Below are 18,132 nucleotides of genomic sequence, written 5' to 3' on the forward strand. Positions count from 1 at the left end.
TTAGTTTAGTCAGATATTTGAAAAAAATATATTTTGTGTATATTTTATTCAAATTTTGTGCTTTATCCATAGGACCTGTTTTGTCCCTATTCTCAAGAATCACTGAAATGCAAAATCCAAATTCAAGTTTCACCTTTTAGACCTCTTCAACCTCTGAAAACTGTTAGTTCATTTTCTTCAACTTTGAATTATATGGTACTTTGTGTTGCTCTGTGGCAAAATATGTTGTGTTTTGGGACCGTAGCTTGACAAAATGCATAAATACTTATGTGTATGGATACTTCTGCATGGAACTGTATGTACTGACTGAATGCAACATTTATGAAAACCTTCACTTTGTTTAGAATGATTATGCATCCTGTAAATCAGGGGTGCCCAAAGTCGGTCCTCGAGGGCCAGCATCCTGCATATTTTTGTTCTCTCCCTGGTTTAACGCACCTGGATCAAATGATGGCTCATTAGAAGCCCTAAGAGAAACATTGACAAGCTGAAAAGGTTGTTACTACCACCAGGGAGAGAACTAAAACGTGCAGGATGCCGGCCCTCGAGGACCCACTTTGGACACCCCTGCTGTAAATGATACTGTCATGTTATGGGGGGTTCTGTCTTTCTGCCAGGGAAACCTCATTGGTCCCAAACAGCCCCTCCTTGGTTATTCATTAGTGAAGACAGTGATGTCTTCTGCCTCAGCATGTTCTCTCCTCCCCTTTATACCCAATACTCAGAGGCCACTCCACCCTTTGCTTAATATTCATACCCGTGTCTATAAAATGCTCATCCTCAGCCTGCGGTGTTGGCTGCTTCTCTAGTTGCGTCTCTGACCTTTGTTTTTTTGTTTACATCTCTGCCCACCTCAGAGAGCTGAGCTGCCAACATGTCCAAGCCTCTGTCCGACCACGACAGGAAGAAACAGATATCAGTGAGGGGTCTTGCCGGCGTCGAGAACGTCACAGATCTGAAGCAGAACTTCAACAGACATCTCCACTTCACGCTGGTGAAGGACAGGAATGTCGCCAACAAAAGGGATTACTACTTTGCTCTCGCCCACACGGTGCGAGACCACTTGGTGGGCAGATGGATCAGAACCCAGCAGCACTACTATGAGAAAGATCCCAAAGTAAGTTACACTCAGTGCAGCACTAAATGTAAGCCAGTATGCTCATATTGCAATTTATAAAAAAATAATTAAATAAAGAGTAGGAGTTCTAAAGAAAAGTCACTTCTCTAACTATTATGGGAAAAAGGGAGTGAAAGATTGTTTTTGTGAGATTAAATTAAAATGCCCACACCTATATTCTAAACAATGATCACAATCATTATATGCAAATATTTTGGATTTTAACGTTTTTAGGTAACACTTTATTTGAAGAGGTGTGCATAAGACTGACATGACACTGTCATAAACATGACATAACACTGTCATGAACATGAAGAAGTCTTTATGAATGTCTATGACAATTGTCATGAAGTGTCAAGTAAATAATGACACTTTTAATGCAAAGTTGCTCTAAAAGTTGCATTAAAAGTCCATTAAAAGTGCCAACTTTGCATGATTTTGTAAATTATGATAATTTAATGCAAAGGAAGCATAGTGCAACTTCATTAAAGGGCATAATTTATTTATTTATTTGACCGTATGGGTAGGCAGTTTATCCTGGTTCCTGGTTTATCATGCTGGTACTAATTCCCCAGCATGATAAAAATACAGAAATTCTGGTGTAGGTTTTGGTTCTGTTGTGCCACCCTCAAAGTCTGCCCATCAATTAATAATAATAATTTAAAAAAAAACATTGTTGAAGTTCTAATTTTCAAAAAGATATTAAGTGCTACAATGATCTGCACTCGGTTTTCTAAATTATTTAAAGCAAAGCCTAAATAGATGAAAAGTTAATCAGTATTGAACAATAAATGCTTTTAAAAAGGTGAGAAATCTTTAGTTGACTCCAATTTCGTGTCCAGTGTCAGAGAAGGTAAAAGTCAAAAGGCAGCTTTGGGACCTGCCTGCACAAAGCAGACTTTGATTACAAACACAGATTGCAGTGGAGTCATACTTACTTTTCTAATTACTGGTCCTGTTTGGGCCATCCCTATAAGACTAATCATGCATAATAAACATTATCCCCTTATCAGCCTTGACTCATACCTAAAATATCACCATATCTTATATTGTATGAAAACATCAATTTGTAACAAAATGTCACAGTATTTGATTAAAATTAACAGTCATGCCATACTTAGGCTGTAACAACTGTGTTAAGTCTAGAACCCCTGAACACACCACCAGCCCTGCTGCTGCTTACCGTCGCATAAAGCAACAAGTATTGCTTGTACTGTACAGTAGTATAACAATGTGAACTGTCTGCTGTAATTTAAAACGCCCAAATGCTGTTTCTTGTGCAGTAAAGATTTTAGTTTTTACCAGCCTGCAATCAGCGATTAACTAATATCTTTTATATAAATATTACATAATTGTATGAACTCTTCCTTTGACCCCAGGATAGTAATACCAAGCACAGTTTTAACATACTGATGCCAGTGTATGTCAGCCATGACATTTAGTCTTCTTTGGGGTAGGGGGTTCTTAGCACTCTGCTGGTATGCCCCCATTGCTTATAGTGTGTTGAAACACTAAACTCACCCATGACCTTCTGTTCCTGTCCCATCTGACCACCAACACGTACTCCTCCTCCTCGCTTAGGTTGTGTGAGTGTGTGAGATCCAAGGACGTCTGAAACCCGCTTGTTGTAATGCAGTTACATTAAAGCTTTATGCCAACAGCCACTCAGTCATTAAAGCAGCAGCTACAGCTGGGAACCTTAGAGGAACCATAAGGCTGTGGTTCACTTGAACAGAACAATAAAACTGCAAGCTGCACCACATTTGCACTTAGAAATGTCAGCCGGAATCGTGTGTAATTACAGGCGGAGGGTTGAGAAGGAGGGAGAAAGTCGGCTCCGTCTCCTCTTACGTTGTGTGATAATATGTTCTTCGGAGGCTCATTAATAAACCTACCGAACAAAGCTGGACAAGGGGAACCCGCTTTTCAACAGCATGTGCTGAGGCAAAGCTTTCAAGAAACATCCTGGTGATTGTATGAAAATGTTTGCTCAGAGGTCCGTGGGCTACAACAGCACAATCAGAAGCAGAGTGGCATGTTGGGGTTGAGCTCTGAACCGAAAGGTCAAAGGTGGATAACATGCTGGTCTAACTGGAAAGCATAGAGAGGAAGATCATCCATGGTAAAATCCATTCTCCGTGATCCATTCTCTTAATACTGATTGCATTCTTGGAGAAAACAGGGTCGATCAGTAGAGTAAAAGAATTAAAACCAGATAGGAACGTGTAGTTACATATAATTTAATGAATTCTCAGCGCTACTCTAAATGGAGCCCATGTCATTTCCCCTCACCGTCGTTTTTAAACATCTATCTGTACCGTCTCTGTCTACCAGGTCTTGAACTCCACAATTAAAGGTTATCAGGTTCTGGCTGACCTTTACGACGACCTCTACAGGAGCTATTTTTTACCGGGCCCAAAATGTTGGATGTTATGTAATACCCAAAGCAATCTGTTCCCCTAGTCCCCCCCCGCCCCTCTCTCCCCTCCCTGGTCCTCTTCCTTCCCTCCTCTGCCTGTGTGTGCCCTTCCATGTCAGAGGAAAGAGGGGGAAAAAACAACAACATCTAAATGGCAAAGGCTAAACACTGTCTCAGGTGGCACATTTATAAGCTCTCCCAACCATGAAACTAAATCATGAAACCTGAAGTTTTTTTTTTCTTTTGGTGTTGTTTTTTAAGAAAGGTGTGGGCGTTATTTTGACATTTGGCATATGATTTCACAGGTTTATAGTTTCAGTGCCAAATACAGGGACTCTTAAAAGGGTGCAAACCCCAGTTCAAAAGTGAGAGGTAAGAAAATTAGACTTTGATAAAGGATTTAAAAAAAAAAGCTTTTCCCACAAATAACGTCAGTGACTTAGATTCTGCACAGTTAAACTGAAGACAACTTTATTAGAGTAAATCTATAAAAATAAAGAGCAGCAATATCATGGCTTTATTAGTATGCACATCCTTGAGCTAATGTTTTGTTTGAGCTCCTTTTAAATCAGATTCAGAATTGAGTTCAAAGCTGTAATATTTCAAGGATCTTTGGGTTAACCTGAAATAAAGATAAGCTGCTCAAGTAAGATTTTCTTGATGTTATTCTTTCCCATTATTACAGTGCAGAAAATGGTAAAAAGGAAAACATATATATATATATATATATATGCATCATTTAGCATTTTTCATATGCCAACAGTGTAGAAAGTTATCTATGGATCAAGAGGAATATCATAGAACCTGAACCTTTTCAGCAACTGCTTAAAAGGATGAGACTGCAGTGGTCAGGGAGGCAGTCAAGGGTCAGAGAGCAACACTGAAGGAGAATTTCAAGCATGAACTAGTTGTATTCTACATATGACAGCAATGTTCTGCATTCTCCATGTGTGTAGACTGATAAGTGGGGTATTAAAATAATATTATTCCTTCAAAGAAACCATCCAGGCCTGGCTAAAATCTCCTAAACCACAGGTTTTTAGGTTCAGGCCTCGATGTCCGGTGCCCTGCAGGTTTTAGATGTGTTCACGGTCCAACACAGTTGAACGGCTGAATCCCCTCCTCCATGCAGTCGAGTTCACCAGAGTCCTACTAATGATCTCATTACCTGACTGAGGTGTGTTAAAGCAGAAACACATGAAAAACTTGCAGGACACTGGGCCCCGAGGCCTGGATTTGAAGATCCCTGTTAAAACCTTCTAGGAGAATGTGTTAAGGCCTGATGAATTCAAGCATCACTGAGAGTTCAAGCATGCATAAGTCGTTCAACCCGCCAGTCGGTATCTTTTGTAAAAATATGCTTGTTACATATTTGGTCAAACTGTCACTATAACATGAAACGGATAATCTGGGAAAAACAACAAGCTCCTCTGCTTCCTCCTTGTGGTCCTACTACCATCAATATACCAATGAATCAGAAACAACCCATCAGAGCCAGGAGGAAGTTCTCAGCACTGTTAATCATGCTAGTGTATGTACCGGTTACTGCAGCTGTGCTAATCGCGGAGAAACAACTTACTGTTTCAGAAAAAAATATCTTCCGCCGTCATCGCGGCCATGCTAACTAGCCTGTGCATTCAGAGGAGGGAAAAGAAGGACAGGAGCTGTAGCTCAACAGAGATCGAGGAGGAGGGCGTAAGCAGTGCGCACACGAGCATGATTGACAGGGATAAAACCTTCCTCCAGTCTCTGATTGGTTGTTTCTAACCGAGTGGTGTATTTCTGCCGATGGCAGTAGGAACACAGGGAGAAGCTCAATTTTTCACATTATCTGTCTGGTGTTACACTATCAGGACATAGTAGCGGCTGTAATAAATATGCAACTTCTTTTTGCGTAAACGTCACATACTGCAGCTTTAATGAGAGGAAATATTTTTTTTTGTTTGTTTTTACCAAGGATTGCAATTGCGCAGAGAACTTTGTCAAATTAGACTGGAAAAATGTTACTAATTTGAGATATAAACCAAATAGTGACATTTGACCTTAAGTTGCCCTAGTAAAATATCAAGTCAAATATTAAGTTGTGCACACATATTTAATCAGTCAACTGCACCAATTTTTTTATTGATCCATTTTTCTTTTGAAATTACACGGTGAATTCTATTGATGGAGAATACGTTGAAACAATGCTAGATTTTCTTCTCCTCGTTTGCTTTTGCATATAGACCTGGCTTTTTAACAAGAATGCGTGTAGAACCACCACTACCATCCATCCAGCTGGGAGGTTTCACTGTTATAACGGTGGCACAGATGAAACCTCTTAACGCCTTTTTATTCATTTGTTCGGTTTATTGAAGGTGACAGGATTTCGTCTTTCTTTGTGTCCAATCCGCAGCGTGTGTACTACATCTCTCTGGAGTTCTACATGGGCCGCACGCTCCAAAACACCATGGTGAACCTCGCGCTGGAGAACGCCTGTGATGAGGCCATGTACCAGGTGAGACAAAGCAGCTTAATTTAATCCTCTTATGAGAGTGAAATTCTGTTTCCAAAGAGTGCATAAAGAAGCAGCTTCCGCCAAATTCCCTCTTCTTCTGTCCATTCTATGTAGTTGGGTTTGGACATGGAGGAGTTGGAGGACATGGAGGAAGATGCTGGTTTGGGTAACGGCGGCCTGGGTCGTCTTGCTGGTACGTCTTTTATTTTGTTGCACTTTGCATGAGATGAAAATGACCACTCTTGTTTTCCATGGATACATTCTTACATGCTTTTGTTTGTTTAGCCTGTTTCCTGGACTCAATGGCTTCATTGGGCCTGGCTGCATATGGCTACGGCATTCGCTATGAATTTGGCATCTTTAACCAAAGAATCGTCAATGGATGGCAGGTATAGAGAAAAAAAGAGTGAATGTTAATACAGTGTTTTGCAAATATATTGTGCTCATTCCTCTTAACCCAGCCCTGGGGGAAATGTGGAAGAATCTGTTAACAGGACAATTCATAGTCATGGCGTCCATCATGCTCTTTATACTGATTCACAAAATTGCTGAAAGAAAGCTAGAAAAATATGGAATTTGGCACCAACCATCCACACAACATGTTTAAGAAAAGGTTGCAAATGAGATGAAAATGTGACTTTAAACAGTTTTGCAGCTCACCCTGTACCTTGTCATTAATAAAACATGGTACTGTTTAACTGTGGGTATAATATTCATGTCTAATTTCTTGCTACTGTATCTCATACAATCGTAATAAAAACATATGCAAAACCTTAGTGTTGAAACATTGGATGATATCAAAAGTTCAAGGAGTAGGAATAATTTTACAAGGCACTGCAATTAGTAGTAATTCTTTATTCATTTGTTCTTTAACCATAAATCGCATGGAAGATAAATTTTTGTCTGTGATCTTACTGGTGCATTTGTCCTGTCTGTCACTTCTCAGGTGGAGGAGGCTGATGACTGGCTGCGCTATGGCAACCCCTGGGAGAAGGCTCGACCGGAGTACATGCGTCCGGTTCACTTCTATGGCAGAACTGAGCATCAGCCCGACGGTGTGAAATGGGTGGACACCCAGGTGAAAATATAATCTGAAGTAACAAAGATTAAATCTTGTTCAGATGGGACCCTACTGACATACAATTCAATTCTGTCCTTTCATGCACCGACAGGTTGTGCTGGCTCTGCCATATGACACGCCGGTACCCGGCTACAGAAACAACATTGTGAACACCATGAGGCTCTGGTCTGCGAAGGCTCCTTGCGAGTTTAACCTCAAAGACTGTACGTGTCTGACTTTAGTGACACTTTTTAATACATTCTCTAATTCCAGGCCTCGCTTAAACCAATAAGTTTGTGTTTTATTTTCTCTTCATAGTCAATGTTGGTGGCTACATTCAGGCTGTTTTGGACAGGAACTTGGCTGAGAACATCTCCCGTGTGCTTTACCCCAATGATAATGTAAGAAAAACTATATTACCTTCTAATCCACAAGAACTGGAGCCACTGGCCCAACATTTAGGATATGCTGTGTGTTTTTCTAACACATTTGTAAATATGAACATTTAATACCAATTTCGTCTAGATGTTAAGCAAATAAACAATAAAGCCTGAAGAAAATCATTTTAAAACCTTTTTGTAAAATGTAAAATGAAATTTCTGATGAGGAAAAAGCTAGAAAATTCTATTTTTCTTGCCCACTTAAAATGGTGAGAAATAAAGATCTTAAAGGAAGTTATTGCTGTTTAAACCCCAGACATTAAGTCTGTTGTGGTTGTTGAAGAGGGAGGGAAACCTGAACAGCTGCCTCAAGCCTTCAAAAAGAAGATTGTAAAACCTTTTGTGTCTGGTAAAGGATTTTAGAAAGTCTCTAAAGAGTCTGAAATTACTCATTGCACTGGACTGAAAGTGGTCCACACAACGCTAACTTTCAACAGCAAACATGCCAAGGTCTGGCCCTCCTAGAAAGCTCGTCCAGTCGACTGCAAAATTCTGAAAGTCTCCAAAAACCTTTTCTCACCGAACCTACAAAAGACCCTTATTAATATTTAAGTGCATGTCTGTACAGCGAGAAAGAGACTGCACAAGTTTAAATTTCAAGGCAGGTTTGCGAGGAGGTTCTGCTCCCAAAGAACAAAAACGAAAACTGAAGATGAAGGCCAGATTGAAGTTTGCCGCAGAAAATGTAAAGAAAATGTTTCTACAGATGAGTCTGCATAAAACGTCACCTCACCACGTGGCAAGCATGGATAAAGTGATGACTCCCTGAAAGCTGAGTTTCAGAAAGAGCAGGAGTTTTTAAAGAAACAGAGGCCCAATTTCAAGGTGTTAAATTACAAAGTCAAATATCTTTTAAGTCATATTTGAAATATACAACATTTTTATAAGAATTGGAGGTAACATAGTTACTTGATTGTGCTATAAAATGCTTGTAAAATATATAATACTGTCCCTTTAATTAATAACATAATTATTTTGGTGTTTGTTTACATGGAATCAAATCATGGAAAAAAGGTTAGTCTTCTGATTTTTCACTGCACAGTATATTTGGTGAGAGGATAAGAAAGTGTGGCTGTTGTGTGATTAACCCAGAGACTGGAGCCGCCTGACATGACAATGAATGTGTTTTGTCTTCAGTTCAATCACAGTCCCCTGTCCAAGGAGTCTTCTGGTGTCTTTTAGACCTGACTTAAGGCCTGACCTGTGCTTTCTGAAACCCCAAGAATAAGAATTTACGCCAGGAGACAGACGTCTGGTTTGAGCTATAAGTCAGGAAGAGCTTAGTAATTTATGTCTGTGCAAGTGAGAGCAGACGTTGGGATGGTCAGCCACTGCAGCTGTGAAATCACAAATGTCTGGTGAACTGAAACGGAGCTTTTTGCATATAAATATACTTTTTCGGATTAAGATGTAACAATATTTGTTCATATATATTATCAGGGCGTCTTTTTAGTCTGAAAATACCTGTCAGTGGTTGAAAACCAATTGAAACTGAGGCAGAGGTTCACCTGCCATCAGAACAACGGTAGACATTCGGACAAAGCTACAGTGAAAAGGTTTATATCAAATCTGACTGAGCTTGAGGTATTTTGAAAGCAAGTGTGGCTAAAAAAAGTCTGTGTGTGGATGTGCAAAACTAGAAGATACACACATCAAAAGATATGCAGCTTTTACCGTGACAACATCTGGTTCTACAAAGTATTTGTTTGATGGGTGAGATGTGTGGGTATGTGTGTGTGCATACGGGGAAGGATGGAGGTTATAAATGTATGCCACACTTTTTTATTTTTAATGTAAACAGAACATTGACGGCTTTTAATACATCAAAGCTTATGGTCATGAAATATTGTTTGTGACTCAAGGAACACTATTCCAGACACAAGCTGCTGATATCAGCTTTCTTTGTTTAGCCTGGCTGTGTGGCAACATTCATTGACGCTCAGAAACTGAGTGAGCTACTACTTTATTTAGAGCAGAGGTACTGCTCTTCTGCATTGAAAGGAGTCAGCAGAGATATTTATGGATATCTGCTCTGGAACGGTTTTTTTGCTGTATATTCACTATATATTCCTTATGACCTGGGACTGTATTGAGACTCACTAGAATGGTGTAGAGGAGAAGGATGTCTGGGTGTGGATGAATGGATGTGAAACCACTTACTGAACTGTAAAAAAAAAAAAAAAACACACACTAATGTAGATCTACAAGAGATAATAGCACAACAGCTGCAACAAACCTGTACGAATACCTACTTTCTTTTGAATCAAGGCCTTGATTATTATTATATAAAAAACATGTTTTGAATGAAAGTACCAATTTAATGAATACAAATAACTGTGAAATTTGACTTCAGAACAAAACGGTGTCTTTGTGTCCAGTTCTTTGAAGGGAAGGAGCTCCGTCTGAAGCAGGAATACTTTGTGGTGTCTGCCACCCTGCAAGACATCGTCCGCCGCTTCAAGGTCTCAAAGTTTGGCTCCAGGGAGGTCACTCGCACAGACTTCAGCAAACTGCCTGACAAGGTACAGTGGGAAAACTTTGACAAAGTCGCTTCTGTCAAATGTCTGCATGAAAGACTTTCTATCAGTGTGTTGAGCAGGTATTGTGTGTATTAAGTATTAGTTGGCATGAACAGCACCTACAATGGTTTTTATGTTTGTTAATGGCACTCTGTGCATGTTCTACACTGACCAGATGTTCTTCACATGCAGGTTGCAATCCAGCTAAATGACACCCACCCTGCGATGGCTATTCCGGAGCTGATGAGGGTTCTCGTTGATAGTGAAAAACTCAATTGGGAAACGGTAAATGTCCCGTTTTCTTTATTTTCCTAAAGCTCTTCGCTGGTACCAGGCACAAGTGTATCTTAACAAAGTAGTAAATCAATGAAAAGGTAAATTATTCAATTCATAAGACTTGAAATAATAGATTACGAACAGAGTGATGTGTGTCTGTTTGTGTTGGTAACGGCTTACAAAGAGGGTGAGACACAAACGTTTATTGCTAAAGAAGGTGGGCCTGTCAATGAAAAATTGAGTGAAAGGAAAACTGTGGCAAAGAAGTGCATAAACTACAGGGATTATTGTAACTATGACAAAGAATGGGAAAGTCTAAATCTCATTAAAGAATTTGAAGGAGATTTACAAGATGTGAATTGAGGCTGGAATTAGTTCCTTGTGGTGTGCATAATTTGAAATTACTTTGGATGTGTTTTTTCTGGATGTGTTTTTTGTGCTAAAAATGCTTTTTTTTAAATTAGTTCTATGTAATATTTTAAAAAAATCTATTAAGCAGAATTTTGGGTTTTTACTTACTTTGAATCTTAATAATTAAAAAAGCAGGAAAACATGTTTGAAACACATCACTTTGTGAAACTCATATTAATCTAAAATATGAGTTTCACTCTTTAAATTGAATTACTAAAACAACATATAATTTTCACTACATTGTAAATGATTGGGAAAACCCCTGTATCATCATATCATTCAAGAAACTGTATGCTTTTATTGATATTAGACAAAAACAAAGATGTTTAACTATTGTTTCCTGTGGCTGATGTTCAGGCCTGGGACATTTGCGTTAGGACCTGTGCCTACACCAACCACACTGTCCTTCCTGAAGCTCTGGAGCGCTGGCCTGTAGACCTGTTTTCCCATCTGCTGCCCCGTCACCTGGAAATCATCTATGAGATCAACCGACGCCACCTGGAGGTTGGTGCTGCAAACTGCAACAGCTGTACAGACAGCAATGTGTTGCATCCAAACCTTATTTCAGTGTATGGTGAAATAAGAATATTGCTTAATCTTTACAGGGTATACTCAGCATAGTTGAAAATAAAATTGTGAAGAAATCAAATTATATCTAATCTCCTACATTAAGAATAAACAATAACAAGATTAGAAAACAGTTACATGAGAATTTATTTAACACACAATGTGCAGCGGCGACTTTCTGTGCCAGAAAGGTTGTTTTAAAGATGAATATCTTCTAGAATGTAAAAGCCCAAAAAGCAAAAAATAAATAAATAAATGTATCTTGAGTTTTATTTTCAACACCTGTCAGAAAAAACTCCCACATCTCTTCTGAAACAAGACAAAAATATGAAGTGGTGGGTAGAGCTGCGCGATAAAAAAAAGAGAAAGCTTTCATGTGAAAGCTTTCATCTACTCTCACACTGATAGAAATGGTCATGATGCTGCTAGCTTGTATTTTAAATGTATGGCGTGACCTTTTGTGTACAGACAAAGACCAGCTTTGATGTAACAAGCAAAAGATGTGTTTTTAATTCTTTCTAATATCAGGAATTCCTTTTGATTTTGCAGAAAGTTGCAGCCGCGTTTCCAGGAGATGTTGATCGTCTTCGTCGGATGTCGCTGATTGAGGAAGGAGGGCAGAAGAGGATCAACATGGCCCATTTGTGCATAGTTGGTTCTCACGCTGTCAATGGTGTGGCCAGAATCCACTCTGACATCCTAAAAGCTACAATGTAAGTAGCCAAAAACTTTTTTTTTTAAACCAGTAATTAAATTACAACTACAGTCCCTTGAAAAACCATATGTCTCTGTTTTACTTACTTTCTCATTTAATCATATCAGAGCAAACAACAATGTTTTATGTTTTGGGATTTTTTGTGACAAGTAGTAGTAGATGGAAAAAGACACAAGCAGGGTGGGCAGCTCTGTTTATCTTCATTTACCTTCTCACTTCGCTCACATTATCTCCACATGAAACATGGTGGTGGCAGGTGTTTAGGTTTGATGCGATCAATAGAGTTAAATATGGGACAATATTTTAAGATTGCATTTAAGGAAGCAAAACACTTCAGATTAGGATCAGTTTTAATCACTACCAAGAAAAAGAACCAATCGTACTGCTGAGATACAACAGAATGGTTAAAAAAATATATAAAAAATCCACTAAACAGACTGTCTGATCTGACAAATCTGAGCTGTTTTGCAAATAATGAGAGAGAACCTTCCAGGTGTCCTGAATGCTTTATTAGGGACTTCTACTGTAAATAATATGACTACATAATGAATGTCAAGCATCTGTGTGCAGATGTAGCTAAAGTTTTCTTTTCCCGCCAGCTTTAAGGATTTCTATGAAATGGAGCCACACAAGTTCCAAAACAAGACCAATGGCATCACCCCTCGCCGCTGGCTGGTCATGTGCAACCCCGGGCTGGCAGAGATCATTGCTGAGGTCAGCTGCGCTCAGATGGCATAAACAAAGCCACGCTAATATTTAGGTCATCAGGCAGAGTGAACCACTTGACAGTATGGGCTGACTTGGTGTCGTTTTGTTGCTCATCAGAGGATTGGGGAGGACTTCATTCGCGATCTGGACCAGCTGCAGCGTCTCCGGGATTTCGTGGATGATGAGGCATTTATTCGGGATGTTGCCAAAGTGAAACAGGTGAAAAGTGGACTGTTTAGCCGTATGTGCTTGAGTTTGTGATTCATCAGCTGTTTACTAGCCCAGCAAAAATAAAATTTAAAAAGCAAATACTTCTCTCACCTTAGTAGCAACATTCCTTGGGGCTCACAGTGGTTTAATTAGCAGCACAAAAATAGAGCACACTGCTGATCTTGGTATCTTTTTCAGCAGCTATGTGAAAGAAAATAGGTTGCTACAAGATTTCACATATTGTTTGTTTTCACCTTTCAAGTTCACACAGTGCTTTCAACATTGGCTTAAATTTAATTACAGTGCCTTGATAATGTTACCATATACTCTGACCATTTGCATATTTTGTCCCAACGTTTTGTTGATTTCACTAATATGTATCTGATAAATGTGCTATTGGTTTCTTTTCAGTGTTTTTGACTCAATACTTTGTGTATCCTCCTTCTGATACAGTTACAGCTGCTGACCTTGAGGAATCTCTCTCCTGGGTTTTCACCGCAAATTAGCTCAATCTCAGTCAGATTAGATGGAAAGCGTGTTTGAACATCAATGTTCAATTCTTGCCACAGACTATCAGGTAGATTTTGGTCTGGACTTTGAATAGTCTAACTTCAGAATATACGTCGGTCCAAACCGTTCCATTGCAGTAGCTCTGGCTGCAGGTTTAGAGTCATTGTTCTGCTTTCTCACATCGCTTTTTTTCCCCCCAGGATTGATTTGTATTTACCTTCGTCCATCTTTCTATCAACTGTGGTCAGCTTCCCTATCCTGAAGGTCACAGCAATAATGGATGTCTTCTCTCTTCTGTCAAAGATGTTTGTGGGGTGCACAATGAATTGATGTCATGTTGCTCCTGCAGTATTACCACGGGTTTTTTAGTTGGTTGATCACATAAAATCCCAATAAAAGTATTTAAAGCTTGCGGTTGGATTATGACACCATATAAAAAATGTTTGCATAGTCACAGGCTGTTAGCACCAAAATCATGTCCTTCACACGTAGAAACAGCTACTGGCTTTTCAAGTACAAGCATAATTCCCAGGCATTCCCAAGCTCCATCTGGATATCGCTCCTCTATACATCACAGGCGTGTCCCAGTTTCATTACTTCTAAATCTCTGTGTAATTAAAAAGCAATTATAATGAATACATCCTTGGCCCCCAGCCCACCCAGCCTGTGACAGCCAGCAATCAGCGTAGAGAGGTGACATGACATTTTATGAGTTTTCATTGGCATTTTTCCCGCGTTTGCGTTTCGCGTATTGTTTGTCTCCGGTAATTGCTTTAACCGCATTTGCATAATGAATCTGTTTACAGTGGCAGAAGCTGAAGTACATTTTTTTTTCTCTATAAACAAAAACAAATGCTTTGATCCTGTAGGAGAACAAGCTGAAGTTCGCTGTGCACTTGGAGGAGCACTACAAGGTGAAGATCAATCCCAACTCCATGTTTGACGTCCAAGTCAAGAGAATCCACGAATACAAGAGGCAGCTGCTCAACTGTCTCCACATCATCACTTACTACAACCGTAAGTCCTCGTTTAGCTGCCTCTGGCTCTACATCTACTTTATTGTGTAAAACCTTCCACTGTTGAGGCCCTTTAGCTCTTTGTATTTTTTTCTGTAACAACTTCTGAGATTTCTGGCGTCTATTATCAGTCATCCAGGACATAAAACATACAAGGTGCTTAAATAGAAGGACACGTGAATTTGTCTTTTGTTTTTTGGAGTCCTTCTAGCTCTCATTCAAAAGGATCCTTCATTTCTGTATTTGTGTTGGGGCTACAGTTGACTGCCAGCTACTTGTGGTTCAGTATTCATGGATTTTTCAATGGAAAATAACTCCAAATTACTCACAGATTTTTTTTAATTAGGTATATCTAAACGATTCTGAAGAGAGTGAAAACTGTTTTTATATTTATAATTACTTTATACATTAATCTTCTCAATAGAGTTAGGATACCCTTTAAACGTTTTTACTGTGTTGGACAGCTGTAGTTTTTAATAGTCAAGATTTAGATGGTTCCTTCCAGCTCATTCTTTCAGTTTACAACCTTATTTACAAAGTAAATTCAGTTTTTTTTTGTTTTTTTTTAGTTTTAGGTTGTGAAGTTAATTTTGTTGCTACTCCTACCAGGCATTAAGAGAGAACCAAACAAGCAGTGGACTCCAAGGACAGTCATGATTGGAGGAAAGGTTTGTATAAAAATAAAAATAAATACACTTTGACAAGATATGTCACCAGATCTTTAACTGAACTCAACTCGCAGGCCGCTCCTGGATACCACACAGCCAAGATGATCATTCGTCTGATCACAGCAATTGGCGAGGTCATCAACCACGATCCTGTGGTTGGAGATCGCCTGAAGGTAATCTTTTTGGAGAACTACAGAGTCACACTGGCAGAGAAAGGTAAGAACCCACTGTACGCTGAGAGTAAAACACTAATTTGAAGCGCTTACTGCAGAGATCCGCATCCTTCTTTTGCCATCTTGCAGCTATCCCAGCATCAGACTTGTCAGAGCAGATCTCCACAGCCGGCACTGAGGCCTCCGGCACCGGCAACATGAAGTTCATGCTTAACGGAGCCCTGACCATTGGCACCATGGATGGAGCTAACGTTGAGATGGCAGAGGAAGCTGGGGAAGACAATCTTTTCATCTTTGGCATGAGAGTAGATGACGTCGATGCACTCGACAAGAAAGGGTAAGGAGTGAACCACACCTTCCGTCTTTCATGTGCAATCAAGAGGAGAGGAAAATCTTTTACTGGCTCTGAAAGATGTAAGAATTCCTTATAGGAAGACTTAGACGGAGTACAGAGAGGTTTATCCTTTTCTTTCTATTCGTGCCATCGGAGTATCATTATCAGATCCATTTGGGGAAATACCTCCGAGAGAGGCCAACTGTCAAGACCTTTTAAAATCACCGCAGTGAGCTCCACACGCTCTGACAGTCCAGCTGCTCTGAGCTGTTCCACTGGTTTTAATAATAATCTTTTCCTTTTCCTTTGCTCAAACACTCGCATAATGAGGGTTTTGTACATTAAAAGGTGGGTCTGTAGAGAACACGGAGCGGTTTTGTAGCTGCGCCGATGAAAGAGCTTGTTACCACAGAGATAAGCTTGCGCTTTAGTCAATGTTTTTCATTTTTATTTTCCATCCTGCTTAGATACCATGCTGAGGAGTATTACAACCGGCTGCCTGAGCTGAAACAGGCCATTGACCAGATCGCCGGTGGCTTCTTCAGCCCAAAGCAGCCAGACCTGTTTAAGGAAATCGTCAACATGCTGATGCATCACGACAGGTACAAGCAACCTAGCATTTGTGTACATTTTCATATATAGGAACATTATTGACAAACAGGCCTCCTGGTTGTGCAGATGGTAGAGCACACTGGATCGGGCCTTGATGAATTTCTATTGCATGCCAGGTCTGACTAGTCTAAGCATTTTAAAGAAAAAATTGAAATAAAAGTTTTCATTGAATCTAGGAATTTGGAATCAGACATCAAGATGTCAGATCTCTGATCTCTATAACCTTACCTTTGTATTGTCTGTGTTTTATTCGTTAAGTTTTTCATGTTTTCTTCTCAGGTTCAAGGTCTTTGCTGACTATGAAGACTACATTAAATGCCAGGAGAAAGTCAATGCTTTGTACAAGGTATAAATTATAAAGAAATCACTATTTCTAACTGTCTAGCTTAGGGTTAGTCCTGTTAGTGCACAGTTAGTGTAGTCTTAATAGAGGGAAACAAAAGTGACTGCTTCTATTGCCTACATGTTATTTTCATTTTATAACAGAACCCTAAGGAATGGACCAAGAAGGTGATCTACAACATTGCTGGATGTGGCAAGTTCTCCAGTGACCGCACCATTGCCCAGTATGCGCGTGAGATCTGGGGCATGGAGCCCACGCTTGAGAAACTGCCTGCCCCTGATGATAAGCAATAAACTCTCCTTATGACAGCCAACACACACACAGTTTCTCACCCAGGCTCTGACACCTGCTGAACCGGTATTGTTGGCTCTAATGTCAGGCAAGAAGCCCCCACAAGCTCGTATCCACAGCACATTCAAACCTCAGAAAGTTAACATTTCTCCTTACCTCCATTATTGCTTATCCAGGTTACATGCTGGCGAAGGAAAACTGTTGCAGTTTCTTTGGAGATGTAGGAGTTGATATGTATCTGATGTAAAGTGGACTGAAAGAGCTTTGTGGTGGGCTTTGTACATTTTTTTGGTGATTTTTTTAAAATTATTATTAAAACATTTCTGTTACATATCCATTCAGATTCATTCTAAATAAAATTTGTTTTAACAACTTCCCTTTCTGAGACTTTACTTACCTAAAACATTATTGCTGGGTCATATGAACTTTAGTATGGGTGTTAGACATTATTTTCAACCTTAAATGTTATTTTTAATATATATTTTGGGATGTAATCACATTTGTTTCAGAAAAATAACTACAGAGAAAATGTCTACTAAATAAAATTCATGTTAGGAGTAAGCATTATTTTATGTATTGCTATGCAAATCTGACTAATAAATAGATGTACTAGGCTTTCTTTTATTTAGAAATTAACCTGTTGAATGAAAAGGGTGATGCTTTGCTTCATTAGGAAAGTGTTGGGTTGGTTGCAATGTGTACCTTGGCCACTAGATGTCACCATACTCTCTTTACTGCTTCTTTAAACCTTAACCCCTTCAATCATTATGTCAATCTATTACAAGTAAAAAAAAAACAACAGTTTTTCCTTATTTTCATGCTTAACATTTTCACATTATATAATTTTTTAAATCAGATCTTTACCAAGAAAATAAAAAATGACATCTTTAACATCCTTTAATAATGAAAACAAATCTGTATATTGCTCTACATAAAAGTGGGTTTGTTCTTGAACGTTCTTGAACTTCTTTACTTTGTGCCATGACCTTTCTTTATGATCTTTTAGCATACTTAATGATGTCTGATGGTTTCCATTTATGTGGCTTCTTGATTCTACGCATCTAACAGTAATCAGGTCTTTATGTAATTGCTGATCCTGCACTTAGCTGTGGAAATTTTTGCATGTAAATTTGAAATAAAATGATTATTAGCTTCAGTCTCTTTACACCATGAGCATGCTCTTCAACATATCAGTGATAAGTGCATGTAAACACCCTGACTATCTCTTCCACATTTCAGAAAATTA

General features: G+C 39.2%; 1 protein-coding gene across 1 annotated transcript; it reads left to right on the forward strand.

The window, feature by feature from the left end:
- Positions 1 to 787: 787 nt before the first annotated feature.
- On the forward strand, positions 788 to 17,840 carry pygma (phosphorylase, glycogen, muscle A). Its single transcript, XM_008427071.2, has 20 exons — positions 788 to 1,117; positions 5,932 to 6,033; positions 6,148 to 6,226; positions 6,319 to 6,422; positions 6,980 to 7,111; positions 7,206 to 7,317; positions 7,412 to 7,494; positions 9,912 to 10,055; positions 10,245 to 10,337; positions 11,097 to 11,243; positions 11,856 to 12,019; positions 12,621 to 12,735; positions 12,847 to 12,948; positions 14,319 to 14,466; positions 15,075 to 15,133; positions 15,208 to 15,349; positions 15,436 to 15,643; positions 16,108 to 16,242; positions 16,532 to 16,598; positions 16,739 to 17,840. The coding sequence occupies exons 1-20, from the start codon at positions 875 to 877 to the stop codon at positions 16,886 to 16,888; spliced, it is 2,529 nt and encodes an 842-aa protein (XP_008425293.1). The 5' UTR covers positions 788 to 874; the 3' UTR covers positions 16,889 to 17,840.
- The last annotated feature ends 292 nt before the right edge of the window (positions 17,841 to 18,132 follow it).

The sequence above is a fragment of the Poecilia reticulata genome, linkage group LG14 (assembly GCF_000633615.1).
Source record: "Poecilia reticulata strain Guanapo linkage group LG14, Guppy_female_1.0+MT, whole genome shotgun sequence".
Lineage (NCBI taxonomy): Eukaryota > Metazoa > Chordata > Actinopteri > Cyprinodontiformes > Poeciliidae > Poecilia > Poecilia reticulata.